The sequence below is a fragment of the Frieseomelitta varia genome, unplaced genomic scaffold, assembly GCF_011392965.1.
Source record: "Frieseomelitta varia isolate USP_RPSP 00005682 unplaced genomic scaffold, Fvar_1.2 scaffold_130, whole genome shotgun sequence".
In the NCBI taxonomy this organism is placed as follows: Eukaryota; Metazoa; Arthropoda; class Insecta; order Hymenoptera; family Apidae; genus Frieseomelitta; species Frieseomelitta varia.
The window spans coordinates 283,728-297,385 of record NW_025108973.1 but is presented as its reverse complement, the minus strand read 5'-3'; the positions used below and the strand labels follow the sequence as shown (position 1 = coordinate 297,385).

The window sequence follows — 13,658 nt, the reverse complement described above, 5'->3', positions numbered from 1 at the left end:
AACAAATCCTGTTTTTTTCTGGGTAAGATTTCATTTCAAGGCTTATACTCCCTTCATAAATAAAAATTATTTTCATTATACTTGTTCGTTAAAAATAAGTTGAATATAAAAAAGAATAAGTTCTTCCTTTATTCATAAACTTGAGATCTTTAAGAAATGATATAGTGAAATTCTTATTCTATAAAATCTTTTGCAATTATTTCTCAATAATCTCTATAATCTATAATCTGACGAAATTCATGAAACGTTAAGCCATAAAATAATAAAAAAGAAATATATATACAAATTATAAATTGTAGTTTGTAGATATTAATACAAATTCATATCAATGAAACCCCATAATGATTTTATAGAAATAGAATCCAGATAAAGATTTATTTCATCTTCTAAACATTATATCTTTCTTTCTTTGAATATTCCAGACATTTTTGTATATTTAAAAAATTTTCTATAAATATATACATTCAGTTTGACGATTTTTTTAATAATACGTAAGGCATTCCTCTTTTTCCGCGCACTTATTGGACGAAAAATAAATACATAACACTTTGGATTTCGTGTATCGATTACACGTGCTATAAGAACCAGAATATGGCGCGCATCCCTGACGTCGAAGAGCGGGCATCGTATTTTGATACAAGTTTCTTTGGGAATATACAATTTCGAATATAATTGAAAGCGTGTCTCTGATTTCGATCCAATAAGCGTAATGTCTCAAATAAGACGCGCACGTGATTATTTTTATACAAAAATGCACGTATGGAGCACTGTAGTTAAAAATAAATATTTGCTATCGTAAATGATATTAATCCATGAACAATTACTTTTCACTTTAAAATGAATAATTCTTTGAGGCTGAATGAGGAATAAAGAACAATAAAAATATTATTAAATTTTATATACAAGAAAAGATAATAAAACGATTATTTTATAGATAATAAAAATATTATTATTTTTATATTTGAACAATTATAATTAAACTTGATCAATGTTGATCAATTTGAAAATGAGAAATAATAAAATTAAAATTACTTGTGAGGTATCTGGAGGCCTTAAGAAATAGAGATATTCAGACAGAATACACATAAAATGACTATAAAACTTATTTATTGTATCTTACCAATTTGTATAAAATATTGATTCATTATTACAGGTCACACATTGGATACGTGTACAATCTATTGTACAGTTTGTCATTAACTATGTGTATTATATACTGTTTAAGATCCAAGAAAATCTACGTATGTATTGCGTTGAAACTTTTTAACTAAAATCATTTACACATGTATGATTAATGCACTATAGCAGAAGTGTATAGCTCCTTTCAAACAAATTAAATAAATTACGGTTTCTACCAATAATTTAAATTTAAGATTCGCACAAATAAATAATTCATTATCATAAACGAGATTTTCAATTAACAAATCGTAACGATTTAAAAACCGCAAATCACTATGTAAGTTAGAATTCTTTGGAAGCATATGCGAAGTAAAATTGTTTATTCCTAATCCTAAATTGAAGTTATTTTCGATTAATCTTCCTCTACCATTTTTTTCACATATTTTCTCTTAAAAAATTAATGTGCTTTTTGAAAAACTAAATCCTAAAACCAATTTTTTTAATTAATAAAAGGAAAAAAGAATTTCATTTTCATCTGCAAAAAAAGACGTGCTAATAATTGTGACGCGACTGGAAAGGAGCAGACTATTTAAACGTTTACTTAAGATATTAACGTGTGAGATATACGAAAAAAATAGACTAATCGTGAACACATATTAATTTATCTCTATCTGCAAGTCCTCAATAGCAAAAATTTATCACTGTTGTATTTTGTTTTTTTGTAAAAAACAAAACAAATGGTTTTGAAAACATCGTCTTTGAAAATGTATAATTATTTGTTCGAGGCACTCGTACATCTCACATCGATATTAACATGCGCTTATAACGATTAGCATGTTATTATTATATCTAATAGACATTATAAAAATGCTTACTTCTAATATTTAAAGCTTATCGTTTCTTACAATCGATAGTAAATATTAAGTAAACAGTAATATTATTCGTTTTTTTTTTTTTTACATTTTTCTCTATTTACTTTTTCTGTCATTGTTATAACGATATGATGGATATAAGTCCGTCTTGTGTCAAGGTATCTCATATGTACAAACTCAACTTGAAATTATATAACATCTCAACATAAAAATTTAATTAAAGTTAATGAATAGTACTCGTGCAATATTGATTGGAGATGAATTCAACAAATGAATTTGTTATTTTTGTACGAGAGGAAATAACTGATGATTGACAATAACATAAGAATGATTGAATAGTTAAATGATAATTTTCTTCTTCATAGATCATATAATGTTGAAGTGTTATATAATATATATTCATAGACATCCTAAAATATAATGCAGCGTCTAATAATTGGCTCTTACTACAATCAGTTGAAGATATGGTTAATAATCTGAGATTTCATAAAATCTGTATAAAATATTTTTAATATCAATAATTAAATTCACTTTTTCAACTCTATGCAATTAGAAACAAGTTTGCCTTTTGGTCAATTCACGTTTGGATCATTTTATGCTATTATTCTTTTTTTTATAATTTTCATCATAAGCAATTGCAAAAGACTACTTATAAAATACATTTTTTATTTTTGTACACAAAAAAAATTACTTAAACGTATAATCTCTGAAATAATAGTCTGTGTAAAATACTTTAATGTTTGAATTGACATTTCTTTTCAATTAAAACAAGTGCATTTTTTTTAACTTTGCTTTAGATTTGTTTTTCTCTTATTCTCTAACTAAAACAAATATTCATATCTGATCCTCGACTGTGATATTTACTCTAAACAGATTAACAATAATAAAATCATACAAAGCAAATTGATTATCGATTTTTTTTTACAATTAATATTATATTTTAATATAATATAATACATACATAATATTTACATTATATCTTTTAAAGCTAATAGACGTTATGTGTGTAGCATATTTAATGAATATACGTAAATTTTACGTTTCACTTCTCAGTTTACTTTAAATGGAATTAGAATACTTTCTTTTGAACACATTTAAATAAAAAATGGCATAACCAGTATTTGAAATGAAAGATATTCTTTTAATCTATTAATGAAAGCGTAGATACTTTATTGTATTACATGTATATATACATATCACTATCTTTTTCATTTCCAAAATTGAAGTTACAAATTATCAATAAAAATTATATTATGACTGAAGCTATTGCATAATAGATAAGATAAACGTAAAAATTATAGAAAATGAATTATATCTACTATTTCAATGAAACTAATTATATATAATGAAGAAGAAAATATTACATAAGAATATATAATAAATCTAATAGATACATTTAATGATGGCATTCAATATAATTTCAAGCAAAAATTAAATATCTTCACAAAGTTACTAATAAATGCTGTACTGTAACATAGTCCTATTGACAGATTTATCCGCAAAATTTAATATGAAAAGAAAATACTATAATATATGTCAGTGTCGAGGATCATATTATTGTGAGCCAAACAAATAATACTACAAATTAGTATTAATAATAAATATGATACACGAAAATCGTGAATCGATCAGTAAATACAAACTCTTATTTTTTGAGTTTAGTTCTCTTGCTTTACCATAAATTTAGTATTCATGGATTCATAAAATGCTTGTAGAAGATCTTCCTGATTAAGTTTGGAACTAACTGCTTTAAAGATCTTTAATAAATCTTCCTTAGATTCACAAAATTTGTCAATACATTCAACTGCAAATTGGGAAGACCAAAGTTGACTGAAAATATTCTCCATGACAACAGGAGATTGAGATTCCAAAGCTTGCGCTATGTCACTTGGGCTATTATTTTGTAAAGCTATGTCCAAAACAACACGCGGTGGTATTAATTCATCATTTGCCACTGTGTGGCTAATGATTACGTCCATTGGCATTCTTTTCAACATAGCATCCAAATTTAACAATTCTGTCATAGGCTTCCTTATTCCCTGTTGCTCTTCTTCTTTCAATTTCTTGGATAACATTTCAGCAAGTTCTGAAGACATACATTTTTCATAAATGGTATCCTTGACCTCATTGAAATCAAGCATATCCAAACATTCACTGGTCTTTATCTTTTTCCTGTACGCATTAAATACTTTTACGAAAAATTGTTTGTCGGCACTGAAAATATCAGGAAGTCGAAGTAAAACTTTATTTACTCCGCAAGCACGACATGCCGCCTTCAATATTACTTCATTAGAATTTTTTCTATTTTCACCACTAAGCATTCTGATGGTTTCACTTTCCAATTCCTGTGACGTATGTTTTATTTTGTTCTGCAAAAGCAAATAATTGTATACTTTTAGTTAGGTACTCTCTGATTAGTCATACAGAAATAAAAACAAAGTATTTACCTTATAATGTAGAAGAAGTTTTTCTGGGCTGCATCTTCTCACAGCACTTTCTAGTACTAAATTAACATCTATCTCGTCTAGGAGCTCTTCCAAAGCCATTTGTGCTGCAACTGATTTTGTCGCTTTATTCGCTCCAGTCTTGGATAAACAAATAGAATCACTACTAATTCCAGAAACTGTTGTTGTTTGCGTTAATAGTGTTGTATTTTTAACAAAAGCATTAGAATTTTCAGTGATACTTTCTGGTATAGAAGTGACAACTGTAGATGGTACATTTGCATTTTGTCTAAAAAAAAAAAAAATGGAATTTTTGTCACACAATATACAAAATATAAATATATCAAATTATAAAATAAATTGAATACTACAAAGATCAATAAGTATAATAAATTCATAGATGAAATAAAAAAACATACATAGGTGTCATATTTAGCGCTTCTAATGCAGTCATTTCTGTTGTCAATTCACTTAAAATGAATTCTGTTGGTTTTTTAAACATATTAAGTGCATTCTTATTGGTTACAGCAACATTGTCAGAAACTCTACTCGAACTTGGTTGGTTTAATAGTGTATTATGATTTCCTAATTTATTATGCTGATCTTCAGGCGTTACTTTCGGTGTAGATGCAGGCACATTGGTATTTACGGGACATGACATTTCGTTGTTTAAAACATTATTTAAATCTTCTATTGCGTTATCCAACCTTTTTCCACTATATTTTTTCTCAAAGCATTTTAATATACTTTTTACAAATTCAACTTTTGAACTGCCCTTTACTGGAATTCTGTTTACTTCACGCTCAGTTAATTGTGCGAGATCTCCTATAGTTTGAACATTTCTATTTTTAAAATACATAAATAAATGTTGCACCCAAAGAGGATTAGTTAAATGATCAATAATAGATGATACAGATTCTTTACACGATACTAATGCGGGATATATAGGATGAATAGAATCAAGTAACTCTGGGTGTGGAGTTTCTACGTTAAATTCATTGATATTTTGATTATCTTGACTCAAAGGTAGACTTCCAAATACTGAATCTGTAACTGGTAAAGTATCTTGTTCTTGAATATTTTCTTGTGTATTCTCGGTTGATTGTGTACTAGTTCTTATTAATTTTCCACAGAAAATTTCATCTGAATTTACTGAAGAATTAAACGCAGTAAGATTTTCTGCATCTACGGTATCATCCAAATTTTCAGTATGTTTTTCTGATGAATGTTCTATTATAGAATTGTTCTGAGCATTGAATTTGAGCAGTTCTAATGAATTATTTATAACAGACGTGTTTTGTGTAACACTTGTATCAACATTTGAAGTTCTCTTCAAATCTGAAGGTTTCTCAACAGAATTATTATGTTTTGTCTCTATTCCAGTAAATATATCTTCCTGTGTCGCTAAGTGATCAAATTTATTGCTTTGTAAACTAATATTACAATCTTTTGATACTTCGGAAAGTGCATCTTTTTTATTTTGATCTCTTTTAATTATACAATTTGGTTCTACACATTCGGAAAACGTTGAATCTTGAGTAATTTTAAATTCAACATTTAAGTTATTAATATTAATATTATTAGATGTAGGAATTGTATTTGTTGATTTATCTTCTACAGCATTATACGATGTTTGCACATCAGTATCTATTGTGACATTCTCTGAATATTCTAATTCTTCAGCTATTTTTGTTAATAATTCATTTTCCCTTTCACACTGTAAGTCAACTTCAGATGTATTCGCCACGTCAATTTCTTCATCTTTCTCCAACTTATCTGAATCTATTGATTTTTGTTTAATTTGTTTTAACCTTAATGGCGATTCCTTACGTATTATTAATCCACGCGAAGCAAATTTATTAATTTTATGAGGCGAATCAGTAGATGTAATCTCATATCCCATTTCCTTGGAAACTGGCGGGTCCGCAAAGCTTACTCTTTTTCTCTATAAAAAAAAAATTATGTTGAAACATACTTAAACATAGAAAAATCTAAAGCTATAAATATTATTTTATATATCAATATATAATTACAAAATACTATATTTTTATATTTCATCAAATTGTCTGTTATCAAACATCTAAAAGAAACATCTAAAAGAAATTACCTTACTAGGAGTCACAGACTCAGGATCAGGTTCTGGAATATATTGACGCTGACGTTTTAATATACTTGCACTTGGAGATGCAGTTAATGAAGGTGGATTTGCACTTGACCATTCTAAAATTGGCAATTCATCTGTTTCAAACACAATTTCTTCATCTACTTTATCAGTTTGAGTCTCAGTGTGTACAGATGTGCAATCTACTGATTTATCTACTTTTGAGAAAATTTTTTCTCCGTCATTTTTCAAATTAGAAAATAATTTTATTGGAGGAGAAGAACAGTAATCTGTTGACCTCATATTACTAAAAATTTTTTCTTGTCTACTACTACATGTTGCTATTATTTTATCAACTTCTTTTAACGTAGATCCTTGTTCTTTTTTCCCAAGCAACATATCATTATCTACATCTTTGGATTTCAATTTTTTAGCTATAGCTTCTTCATCTGAATTTATTACATTACTTTCAGCTTCCATTCTTGCCTGTTTTGTTACTAATCCTAACATATGAGCCGCACGTCCTTGTGCTGTAAAGGTTTTAAATTTTGCCTGACGTTTAATACAACTTTTAGGCGATGATAAATCAAATAAGGATTTCAACGTTGATCCGTCATTTATTTTTTGCTCTTCAAATGCAGTATCTTTTTCATTATCACATAAATTAATTTCAATAAATGGAGTCGAAATCTTTGGTTCACTGGTATTGACTTCATTGGTTTCTTCAAATTCCTTAACATTATCTTTAGGAACTTTAATATTGTCATTATCACAATCGTTTGAGACAATTTGAGCTACTTCCTCATCCTCAGCCATAGTTTCATAACATTTCGTCGAGAAGCAAATATCTTCAAGTTTATTAATTTTAATAAAATATTGTTTTTCATTACATTTTTTAAATAATTCTGATTCTTCCTGTGAACTTCCTACTATATCTTCTACATCATCTTGAGTTTGGTTTCTTTCTCCCACAAATTTAACATGTTGATTTATACTTTCTATTTCGTTATTTGATTCATTATTATTAACTGCTTCAACATCAATTTTAGTAGATTTTTTAATGTAATGTAAATTACAATTATCATCTGATACACTTTTTGAAGTAACTTCTGTTTGTATTTCTTCTTCTTGAACTTCTTCTCCTACTTTTTTTTCATTTTCTAATTGACTCTTTTTATTCTGTAAAATACTTTTCAAGTCTTCAATTTTATTAATTTCAATTTTTACTTTTGGTAATTTACTTAATTTAGATAATGTTTGAGAATCTTCTATTATATCTTCCATATCATTTTGTGTCTGATTCTTATTTTCAGTTCTCATAAGCTGAATATCATTATTTTCAGTAAATTTTTTTATATCAAGTAAATTGCATTTATTATGTGATATACTTTTTGAACTTTCTATTTCTGCAGTTTCTTCAACTTCCTTTTGTTCTTCTAATTCAGTTCTTTTATCATTTCTTATATCTTCAACATTTTCAACTTCAATTTTATCTGATTTTTTACGTTTACGTCTTTGTTTCACTTCCTTCTTTGCTTTGTTTTCTAGTGATTGTTTTTTCATAATTTCTTTATCCTCAGAAATCTTGGATCGGCGGCTACGTGATAAAGGACTGTCAAATACCATATTTATACGTAAACGTGATATCTCATTTTTGGTACGTTGACTTAAATTTGTTTCATCAATTATAGGATTTAAATTCATTGTTGGACTGTTATTTCCTGTAGATTTACAACTATCACTATCACTAATTGATAAAGTTTTTTTACGTTGACGCATATTAGTTAACTCATTTTCGCTATCCGAAGTCGATTTACGTTTAATACCTCTTCTTTCTTCTTTGATTGGTTTATTTTCTACATTTTCCGAAGTTTTTTGTTTATTAAACATTTCAGATTTACCTTGAATTATTTTTGTTCTTAAAGTTCTTTGCAAAGTATTAATTGCATTTGACTGTCCTGGTTCATTGTTAATACTTTCTTCTATTAAAAATTTGTTTAGTGATTTTGGAGAAGTAGACTTTACAGCAACATTAAAACGATTGCGTCGTTTACTATTATCTAGTATAGATGGGGATAATCTTTGCTCATCTCTATTTTCTTCTAATTTTCCTTGAGTGTTGGTGTCTAACTCTCTCGATGTAAAATCTGTTGAAGATTTTGCTTCTGTATTGTCACAAGTATTTTCCATTGTTGTCATTTGATTTTCTACGAACGAATTTTCATTATTGTCAATATTATCTTTTACTTTTTGCATAGATTCTGATGACATACTTTGTCCAACGCTATCTGATTTTGCATCATTGTCGACACTTGATTTATTAACTGTTTCTAATTCTTTCACTTCAATTTTATTTTCTTTATTTGCATCGTCGTCTAATACACTTTTTATCGAAATATTATCATTTTTATCATAACTTTTATCTGCTTCTTCTAAAATTTTACTTTTTTTATTAAACCATTCTTGCAAATTTTGAGTATCTTGTGATGAAGATTGTGACAAATCATTACATAAAGCTGCAATATCTTCTTTCCTACGTTTTAAAGACTCTTTTTGGTGTTCTGTCAAGCGATTGACATCAAATTTTAAATCTGTTTTAATGAAAACATAATCCTATAATTGAAAAAATGTTGAATATTATAATTACAGAAGAAATAATTTGCATGAAAATAAAAAAAGAGGGAAAATACAGAAAATATATATTTACCTGTGAATCAGTGTCAATTGAGACTTTCTTTTGAATATTATTTCCTGTAGTTTTATCTGAGTCATTAATTACTGTCTGCGGATTACTAAATTCTTTTAAAAAGCTAATTTTTACTTGATTCGGTGATTTCTCAATTTTATCATTTTTCGTTTTTGTAATTTCAGATTTATTTAATATCTTATTTTTCCTATTCTCTCTTTCTATTTCTTCCAACACTAATCTACAATTATCATTTAACACACTTTGTAATTCAAAGAGAGATGTTGTTTCATTTCGTATATCATGATTTGTATGATTTAGTGCTTGAATAATTAGTTTTTTGTAAGACGATAAAAGATCATAATTAATTAATTTACCAAGTCCTTTAAAGATAATAATTATACTTTCCCATGTATTTACTACCTATATATATAACATTTCTTAGGTTAATTATATTTTTACTACATATTTAAATAAAATAAAATATTCAAAAATATATATACCTCTTTGTACTCTGATTGAAGCATAAGTTCAATTGCAGGTTTACAAACTTGTAAATATTGTATTACTTTTTCTGGATTATATCCATAGATAGTAATAATTACTGCTGTCAGTGCTTTGAGAATATGTTCACTCTCTTTAGCCTTTTTGTTAGATAAAAAATAAGTGACAAGATCCATAATAAGATTTATAATAGATGGAATGATTGTATTCTCTGGAAATTAAATTGAAATTTGAATATTTATCTCATATTAATTATACTTTACTATAATCATTTTTTTTTTTAAATTAAATTATTAACACACCCAGTACAAGTTGATAGTTGATAGTACTTAGCAAGATATCTAAACAACTCATAATGAGATAAGAAGTTTCTTCATTTTTTTTTAAACAAAGTTGCATAGTACTTGCAATATTTAAAAATATTTCATTAGATCTTTCAGGTGATATGCCTGGTTGTATTTTGAATTGTTTGTACAAACATTTCCAAGCCGTTGTTAATTCTTGAACCTGTTTCTGGTCCTTCAAATGCATATATCTAAATGGAAAGACTATAATAGATTCAACAGTTTTTAAGTACTGTTCTGCAGTATTTGCTTTACTCGATCCTTGCATATTAATCATGTATTTTTCTAACATATCTGCTAAAATAAGCCACAATTCAAAAATAATAAATCTGAAAATAATAAAATAATAGAACTTTATAATTAATATTAATTATTATTTTATACTGATTGCAACTTACTCAGTATTATCTTTTGCATTTGACAGTACATATAATTTCTCATGCATCTCTTTCAAGCAGTCAAATGCATGTGAATAATATATGTTTTTCTTCTGAGACTTAATACATTGGCAGAAAAAACATTTTAATGCATTATAATGCTTCCTTAAAAAACACAAATTTCAATACATCTTTTTATAGCAATAATAAATATTATATTAATATTAATATATTAATGTATTAATACTCACTTTTCGGCATTATTTAAAATTGAAATTTGTAGAAGTCTAAATACCATTTTTGATAATGTGTCATCTTGAAAATTAAAATCTGAACTCAAATCAACAATTTCAAATAAGATTGTATCAAGAATTAAATCTTTAATCATTGGCTTATTTTCAGCATGATTTATCAATTCTATAACAACCTGTATCATATCTTTATACATATTCTCCTGTAAAATATTATTTAATAAACGTATATCGTATTATCATAACATATCGCATTATATATTATGAAAAACATGTTTTTTAAACAATCATAAAATTGATCCAATACCAACCTTTACAGCTATTTTTGATTCTTGTATGTAAGCTATTAAACTTGTCCATAATATTTTACCAAGTTGATATCTGTTTTTCATTTCTGCATCTGTAAGGTGGCTAAGAATAAGCAGAGCTTCTCCTACGCTGTGAATTATGCTTTTGTAACACTCTTGAAAGATAGCATCAGATATAGGATGTGGAAGTCTCTCTTCCAAAATCTGAGTAGTATGATTCTCTTGTTTTTTGACAAGAAGTTGATATAAAACATCCATAGAAACAATTTTTGTTTTAAAAAATCTTTTCCCTGGTGAGGCAACTACATCAAACTTTGAAGATAATAATGGTGTATCTCCAAGAGGTCCAAAACAAAAATTTAAGAATTGTGTAATTACAGGATTAACAAATTTAGAGATGTCTTTATAAAGCTTAATAATCACATGCCACCAGACTTCTAATTTTGTCAATGCTATTAATTCAGTTTTACTGTTTTTAGCATTCAATGGAATACATAATAATTTTATTCGTCTGGGAGTAGCAAGTTCTTGTGGATCTAAAGCAAAATTGTCTACCAATAATTTCCATGAAAGGAATGCTTGCCTAGAATATCACATAAAATATCACATTATTTCTAATTTTAATCGAATAATATAATCTTATATATCATCATTATAAATATACCTGCGTGTAACTGTATCTGTAGATTTAAATGCTTTTTCTTCAACACTTAATAAATTATTTATTAAACCAGCACCACGATGAAGGTCTACACCAAGAAACTGAATACTAACATTCCATTGTGTAGCCCAATCTAATTCACATGCAGATACTAAAAGTAACATACGTTTGCAGTATGTAGACTGTAATGTTGCTACATATTGAGTCCATGTAGATGCTAGTTTAGTACGAACATGTGATATCATATTTGTTGCTAAAGCTTGTTGTAAAAGTTTTAAAGCAGGACCACGTTGTCGTTTATGACCCATATAAGCTAATATCGTTACTTTATCCATCAATAGAAGATTAAACTGTAAAAACAATGAATTCAGTATTTTTGCATTTTTGTGACGTTATAAATATTATTTATATACCCTGTTAATTTTAATATCTGATGTTATTGCAGCCACTTTGTATAATCTCCTTAATAGAGTTACACAATAATTAATTGTTTCTTCTTCTAATCTTTGGTACTCTGACAATGGTTTATTCTCAGCATCTATCAATGCTTGTAGATTATCTACACATGCATTTGGTGCTGTCCACGGCATTATATCTGTTTGTATTGTACACATACAATTATTTAAAAAATTTACAATATATGGGTCATAAGCAAATACTGATACAGCATTGTCTTCAACTATATCTAATAATTTAAGAATTTTTAATCTGAAATGAAAAGATTAAATATTGTTACTGGAATATTATTACTAAGAAGTTGTTAAATTTAAATATCTCGTATGAACGAACCTATTTTTTTTATTTATTTTCGACATAATCTCAAACAAATTCAAAGTATGGTTTTTAAATTCCTGAATAATTATATTTAATGTTTCATATGCCTCATTCTGTATGTCACTATTTCCATTTACAAATGCATCTACAATTAGTTCACATAAATCCTTATATTGGTCTTCTTTAATAGTTTTTGTGGATTCTAATTTTTTGCTGTTGCTAAAATAACATAATATATATAATACATAAAATTTAAAAAATATACGTAAATAATAAAATCTGCCTATTATAACAGAATGAAATATTTTCCACGTAACAAAGTTTAATATGATTACAATTAGTTTAAATATCATATCAATGTGTAAGTAAAAATGTCAATGTACCTACCTGCGAATATAGGTTAAAGCTTCGCGTTTCTCCTTAACATTACTATTTTCCCGCAGCAATTTCAGCATACGCGGGAAAGATTGCATATCAGAAGCCATTCTACAAATTTTTGTTTCTCAAAAAATTACAATAGTAGAACTTCGTTCATCTCATCACAAATGAATGTCTACACAGAACTTCCGCAAAAGATTTTTGCACCTCTACCGATGTATCACATGAACATTAGGATTGGGATTGCTTACTGATTTCTTTTGAGAATCGTATTTTTACAGACATTCAATGTCTTTATAAATTATCCCCTACAAACAATCGAGAAAAACAGGTTGTAGTGCGCAATTATTAAGCATTAGTATGTATGAATACATATATTGGCACACACCTTCTACATCAGCTCTTTCTTCAGCTATTTCTTTATTTACTTTTTCCCCCCTCCTATTTTCTTTTTCCTCTTTTATTTACGTTATGGAATTACAATACACTCAATCAGGATGAATTTTTAAAAGTGATATACAACTGGACATGTAGTCATATAACAATTTAACGTTTTACATTCCCGACAAGTTTGCAAAGTGCTCGCACAACTTTAGATACCGTTTTCAATAAATTTTCGCTACTTTCGTTCAAGGAATTATATTAATTGTCAAAGTAAAAATATTCTTTATTTTTCTCATGTACTCAAATTAGAGAGGCACTTCATCAACTACAAAACATGATTTGAAAAATATGTTTCAGTAAAAATCGTCTATCCACCAAAATATGCGTACCACGTGGTACTTGAATACTAAACTGAAGTTGACTTGACTGTGAAACAGTAATATATTTTCTATGTA

At 27.2% G+C, this 13,658-nt stretch overlaps 1 protein-coding gene across 4 annotated transcripts; it reads right to left on the bottom strand.

The window, feature by feature from the left end:
• Nucleotides 1-1,090: 1,090 nt before the first annotated feature.
• Nucleotides 1,091-13,613, bottom strand: LOC122528781 (telomere-associated protein RIF1-like). 4 transcript variants are annotated; one of them, XM_043654303.1, is made up of 16 exons: nt 13,208-13,613; nt 12,829-13,127; nt 12,457-12,660; nt 12,081-12,375; nt 11,834-12,017; nt 11,671-11,755; nt 11,010-11,589; nt 10,699-10,901; nt 10,469-10,612; nt 10,029-10,399; nt 9,726-9,937; nt 9,244-9,645; nt 6,543-9,149; nt 4,855-6,380; nt 4,439-4,724; nt 1,091-4,360 (listed from the first exon to the last, which is right to left on the bottom strand). In XM_043654303.1, the coding sequence occupies exons 2-16, from the start codon at nt 12,924-12,926 to the stop codon at nt 3,650-3,652; spliced, it is 7,908 nt and encodes a 2,635-aa protein (XP_043510238.1). In that variant the 5' UTR covers nt 12,927-13,127; nt 13,208-13,613; the 3' UTR covers nt 1,091-3,649. The 4 variants fall into 4 exon arrangements, with proteins under 4 accessions (XP_043510238.1, XP_043510229.1, XP_043510212.1 ...); XM_043654294.1 differs by having other exon boundaries at nt 11,671-12,017; nt 12,829-13,004; nt 13,071-13,127; XM_043654277.1 differs by having other exon boundaries at nt 11,671-12,017.
• Nucleotides 13,614-13,658: the final 45 nt, after the last annotated feature.

What these genes read in the sequence shown, in the direction of transcription:
- LOC122528781 (XM_043654277.1), bottom strand. Translation starts at nt 12,926, where the DNA reads ATGGCTTCTGATATGCAATCTTTCCCGCGTATGCTGAAATTGCTGCGG. An exon ending in AAAATAAATAAAAAAAATAG is followed by an intron (nt 12,376 to 12,456) that starts GTTCGTTCATAC and finishes TTTTCATTTCAG; the next exon opens with ATTAAAAATTCTTAAATTAT. An exon ending in ATTTTAAATAATGCCGAAAA is followed by an intron (nt 10,613 to 10,698) that starts GTGAGTATTAAT and finishes GTGTTTTTTAAG; the next exon opens with GAAGCATTATAATGCATTAA.